This window comes from Plasmodium reichenowi, chromosome 12, assembly GCF_001601855.1.
Source record: "Plasmodium reichenowi strain SY57 chromosome 12, whole genome shotgun sequence".
NCBI lineage: Eukaryota > Apicomplexa > Aconoidasida > Haemosporida > Plasmodiidae > Plasmodium > Plasmodium reichenowi.
Window position 1 is genome coordinate 825742 of NC_033657.1, and position 6254 is coordinate 831995.

Consider the following 6254-nt stretch of genomic DNA (forward strand, 5'->3'; position numbering starts at 1 on the left):
ATTTTTTTTTTTTTTTATATTATTTATAAAATTAATTTTTTTTTTTTTTTTTTTTTTTTTTTGTATCACATTAAGTGAAAAATATGAGATGAAATATATTGAAAAGATAAAGAAGGGAAAGGTAATTTCTTTACGATTATAAAATTATATGATATATACAACCAGATAATTAATACAACTATATATTATAATAATAATAATAATTAAAGACTAATATAAAATCGTCATAAGGACATATTGAACTTAATTTATTATTACGAAGGAGTAATGAATGAAAGCGAAAACAAGCTGCCTCTTATTCCTTTAAAAGAATCGAAACGTTTTACATGCAGTGATGGAGATGATGATGAAGAAAATGACACGATAAATCTTGAAAACAATTCTAATGATTTAGTTAATGGATTTCAAAATTTTTTAATAAGTAATGGTTCTAATAATGGATCATGCAAAGGGACAAAAACTAAGAAAGATGATGCTTTAATAAGAAAAGAAAATTTTCGTAATTTAAATTTATTAAAAAAAAAGAAGAATTTTATAAGAAAAGATGCTTATGGAAGTAATAATTTAGTGTTAGGTGGTTTAAGAAATAATAGTAAAAAATTAAGTATGAAAAGAAAATTTTTATGGAATTGTATAGATCAGAATACAAATGTATCTGAATTATCTTATATTAAGGATTTCGAAAATAATAATTCTTTTCTTCATGAGAATAATGGACACCATATGGTTTTGTATGATAATAAATTTAGAGATTATTATCCAAAATATATAAAAGAAGAACGTGGAGATAGAATACGTAACTTTTTTGTTTACTCACCTGATATTATACAAAGATGGATAAGAGTAATATTTAATATTATTATAACATCATTAATAGTAACTTTAATTTATTATATATTTATATCTGTAAGAGAAGATATAAATAAAAAAGTAGCTATACAAGTTCAAAATGTAAAAGAAGAATCAAATTCTTGTAGAAAACAATATAATGCTCATAAATGTGGTACTGTAAATTTACCTCTATTAAATGAAAAATGTGAAGAATGGGCTAAATGTATGAAAACTGATTATAAATTATATCAAGATATATCATTTTTATCTGCTCAAATGTTAGGACAAATTATTAATACATTTATTGTACAATTTGAATGGAAAAGTATATGTGTAATTGCTTTTATATTTCTTTTAATTTTTATTGGTAGTAACTATGCTTTATCAATTGGGGGTTATAGATCTAATAACGATTATAACTCTACATATCCAAATTTAAATAATAATTATAATCCTCTTAATAATAATAATAATATATCTCCATATCCTTATTATCCTTTCTATCCTATAATGCCACAACCAATTAATTATAATAATTCAGGGAATCCAAATATTGACATTCCTATTATGAATTGTATGCCATCTCAAAATAAATTTTATAGAAATAGTAGCTTTAATAGAAATCCATATACTAATAGTTTTATGAATAATTTCCATCATAATTTAAATGAAAATGATATGGGCACACACTCATCTCCAAGAAATAAAGACTTTAACGAGACTTACAATTCGTCAAAAAAAGATCAAAAAAGGAGTTCCAAAAAATTGGGATTCTTAAAATATCTCTCGAGGGATTAAAAATGTGATATGTAAATATATATGTATGTATATATATATATATATATATATATATATGTGCAAACCCATTCTTTTTTATATTCTTTTTTTTTTTTTTTTTTTTTTTGTTCTTGTTCTTGTCAAATAGATACAAATTAAAATAAATTATTTAATATTTCTTCCAATTTTTTTTTATTTTAATACATATATGAATATATTTAAAAAATGTATTAAATATTGTTAAATTAGTCTCTATACATATATGTTTGAAATACATACATACATACATATATATATATATATATATATATTTCACATTTTGAAATGTTTTCATATACATATATTTTTTTTTTCTTTTTTTTTTTTTGAATACATTACATATATATTAATAACATTTATGTACATTTCATTAAAATTTTTTTTTTTTAATTTAATTTTTAATCATTAATAATTTTATAAGACAATTTTTCTTTTCAATATTATCTTATCAATGGTTACAATTAAAAATTAAAAACAAATACGTGCAAAAGGTTATAAGTATTTTATAATTAAAAATTAAAACAAATAATTGAAAACATAAAAAAAAAAAAAAAATAAAAAATAAATGAAATTAGGAAAATATATACATATATATAATACAGACAATATATTTATATATATATATATATATATAACAAATCATATTATGTCAAAATAAACCAACTGATTTATTTTATTCATTTTTGCATAAATTTGAGAAGAGTGTTTTTTATTCTTCTCTTTTAATAAAGACATATTTTTTCTTATAAGTACAGCATGGTCGGTAATCATAACAAGTATATCTTTTTCATTTTGTTTGTTCATATCATATAATTTGAAACCTAAAAATTCATCCACTTTAGTATTATGTAAAATATTATTATCATCATTATTTGATGGTATATCTTTATCTTTATGTTTATCCTTATCCTTATTATTAATTGCAATGTTTTGTTTTTTTTCTATATCCTTTTTGTTATCCTTTCTTGTTTTCGATTTTTTAAATTTCATGATTCTATGTCCTTTTCCTTTTTTTTTTTGAATTTTTAATTCATTCAAATTAATCATTTTTCCAAATCCATTTTTAGTTACGAATATGATTTTATAATTTTTCATGTTTTTTTCATTATTTTCATATGATAATAAATCAACTACTTTATCATTTTTTGAAAGGCTAATACATTTATTTCCTAAGGAATTTTTCTTTGATATTTTAAAACTACTTAATGGGAATTGTATGATATACCCATTTTTGGTTCCTACTATACAATTATCATTAAAATTACAATAACTAAAATAAATATTTTTTTTATTTTTAAATAGCTTGATACCTTTTTTTTTCCTTTTTAGAAATACATCATTATTGATAACTTTCATTTTTCCATTTTCACTACACACAATTAAATATTTTTTATTTTCTTCAAATTTTGTTATACCAGTAATATTTTTGGATGAGTGAATTATTTGATTAATTGGTGTACCTTTAGAATCATATGACGATAGATGTAAATCATAAACATTTAAGAGAAATGCTTTATTATAATTATCTGTTAATAATATTTTATCCCTATTTCTTACAAGAATACTTTTTTTTATTTTATAACTATTATATTCCTCTTCATTTAATAATAATACATTATTATTATCATTATTATTATTATCATTATTATTATTATTATCATTATTATTATTATCATTATTATTATTATCATTATTTTGTATATTTATATTATGATCAATGTCATTATTTTGTTTTTGTTCCTTATCCTTATATTTTTCCTGTTCATTTCCTTTTTGTAAATCATTAAATTTTAGGCGCTTATTATTTTCATTTAATTTTTCTTCATTTTCTTTTAAAATATATTTCACATTTGATAATTTTATTATATTGTTTGAGTGATTTTTCAATTTTTCATTAATTTTAATTTTTTTAATATACCCTCCATATGTAATTAAAATCAGCACTTCATCATTATTATAAATATCTTTCATGTTATTATCTAATGAATCAATATATGTATTTCTATAAGGCATAATATTATCACTATCTTGATTTTTTGTAACATAACTATTTTTATCACTATTTTTTATATTATTCGATATATCACTAGATATATGTATATTTTTATGTAAATTTGTTTCTACTACATTTTTATCCTTTGTTACATTATCCGTACTACGAAGATCATGTGTATAATTGTTGTGATTTATATTATTATCATTTGTAGATACCCTATTATATGTATCTATGATTTGTTTATTTTTAAAACAATTAGGATGATATTCACTATTAATATATGAATATTTATATTTTGGTGTTGATGGAATTATACATTGTTTGTTTAAATTATGGATACCATATTTGTTTTTGATATATATTAATTCTTGTATTATAAGATTTTTAATATTTTGAACATTATTTATAATTTCATCATTTAATTTAATTTGGTGCATTATTTTATTTCTTTGACTTATAAAATCTATATTTTTAATATTGATTAATTTTTGTAATTTTATAGATAGTATATATTTAATTTGTTCAGGGTTAAGTTTGAAATTATTTTTTAAATATAATTGTATTTGTTCAATATTTTGATTTTTTTGAAAAAAGGTTATAATATCAAGTATTTTATTTTGTATAATTAGATATAGATCAATAATATTTAATTGTTTTTCTAAATTCTTATTTTTTATTTCATAATTCTTTTTAATAAATTTTATACGATTATTACACCATAATTTTATAAAAGATTTTAATGAAAATTGGGTATACGTATTTTCATAACCTATACAAACAAAATTACAATGATAACTAATTTGAATATTAGTATATTTAAATAAATATGATAAGAAGTTATGTATCTGTTCAATTTGACTATGCTTTTTTAATTCAAGAACTATTCTCATATCCTCTTTTTCACTTTCATCTCTAATTCTTAATAATATATTATCATGTTCATTTTTTTTATCATTTAATAAATTAATAATATTTTCTATTAGTTCATTTGGTTTTACATTGGGGGGTAAATTTTTTATAATTATTTTTTTTGTCAATTTATCTATATCCGAATTTTCTATAGATGATAAATCATTAATATGTTTTGTAATAACTTTTTTATCATTGTTTATATATTCAAAAAATACATTACTTCTTATTTCAAAATTCCCCTTACCACTATTATATATATTCTTTAATATATCATATTTACTTATAATAATACCACCAGTTGAAAAATCAGGTCCTTTTATTATATGAAATAACTCATCATCTCTAATGTTTTCATTTATTAAAAAATTAATACAACAATTTGCAACATCAATTAAATTATGACAAGGTATACTACTTAATATACTTACAGCAATACCAGAACAACCATTTATTAATAATAATGGAATCTTACTACATAAGACTTTAGGTTCTCTTTCATTCCCATCAAAATTCTTTATGTATTCAACATTTTCATCATTTATTTCATCTAATAATATATCATAACAAAAACTAGATATTTTAGCTTCAGTGTATCTCATAGCTGCAGCATTATATTCAACAGAACCAAAATTACCATAACCTTTTATTAACAAATTATTATTATGATGCTTTTGAGCTAACCTAACTAAAGCATCATATACACTCTTATCACCGTGTGGATGATATTTACCTATAACTTCACCAACAATTCTAGCACATTTTTTATATCCTTTTTTATCAATACCTTTATTTATTTCATACATGCTCCATATTATACGCCTTTGTACAGTTTTTAGTCCATCACGATAATCACATAAACATCTATTTAATATTAAAAAATTCGCATAAGATAAAAAACTCTTTGATAATATTTCACAAATTTCAACATCATAATATTCACCTTTGATAAGTTTTCGACTTTCATTTATATTATTATTTATATTATCCAATTTATCATTTGTTACATCATTAGATGCATTAACTATATTATCTTTTTTTTTTTCATTATTTTTTATATCATTTAATTCATATGTCTTTTCTTTCTTCTTCGCCTTCAGATCATAAGGATCTTGGACCTTTTTTCTTTCCTTCTTTTCAGAACACAAAGATGCACAACTAAAAGCATTGTCTCTATATGTTGAACGATTACTCTTGAAATTTAAAACAAACACATTTGACGCATTTTTTGTGCCTATATTCCTATACCCCTTTCTCTTTATAAAATAACATTTTTTAATATTATTTGTAGCCTCTTTTTTTAAAAAAAAAGGAGGGCTGCTACAATAATTCGGGATTTGTGTATTTATATAACTTGTAATTTTTTCACTTTTTAAAAAAATAAACCTCTTATTAAATTTCAATAAAAATAATAAATACAGAACAAAAACAATGGAAAATTTAAACGACATAATATTTTATTTTTGTTGTGGATCCAAAAAAAAAAGAATTTAAAATATCTAATAATGTATAAATATAAAATGTAGTAGTAACGTCGCTAACATTTTCTCAGTTGTTTTTTCTTTTTCTTTTCTTTTTTTTTTTTTTTTTTTTTTTTTTTTTTTTTTTTGGGTACATGAATTTAAAGGTTTTATTTATTTTTTTTTAATTAATTTTTCCTATTTTGTTAATTTTTTAAAAAATTTTATTTTTTTATATTTTT

The 6254-nt window shown here is 19.8% G+C and overlaps 2 protein-coding genes across 2 annotated transcripts; one reads left to right on the forward strand and one right to left on the reverse strand.

The window, feature by feature from the left end:
- Positions 1-267: 267 nt before the first annotated feature.
- Positions 268-1629, forward strand: PRSY57_1222500 (nucleus export protein BRR6, putative; the record flags this gene model as incomplete). Its single annotated transcript, XM_012908646.2, has 1 exon — positions 268-1629. The coding sequence occupies one exon, from the start codon at positions 268-270 to the stop codon at positions 1627-1629; it is 1362 nt and encodes a 453-aa protein (XP_012764100.1).
- A 657-nt stretch (positions 1630-2286) lies between these two features.
- PRSY57_1222600 (DNA gyrase subunit A, putative) lies at positions 2287-6003 on the reverse strand (the record flags this gene model as incomplete). Its single annotated transcript, XM_012908647.2, has 1 exon — positions 2287-6003. The coding sequence occupies one exon, from the start codon at positions 6001-6003 to the stop codon at positions 2287-2289; it is 3717 nt and encodes a 1238-aa protein (XP_012764101.2).
- Between the last annotated feature and the right edge of the window lie 251 nt (positions 6004-6254).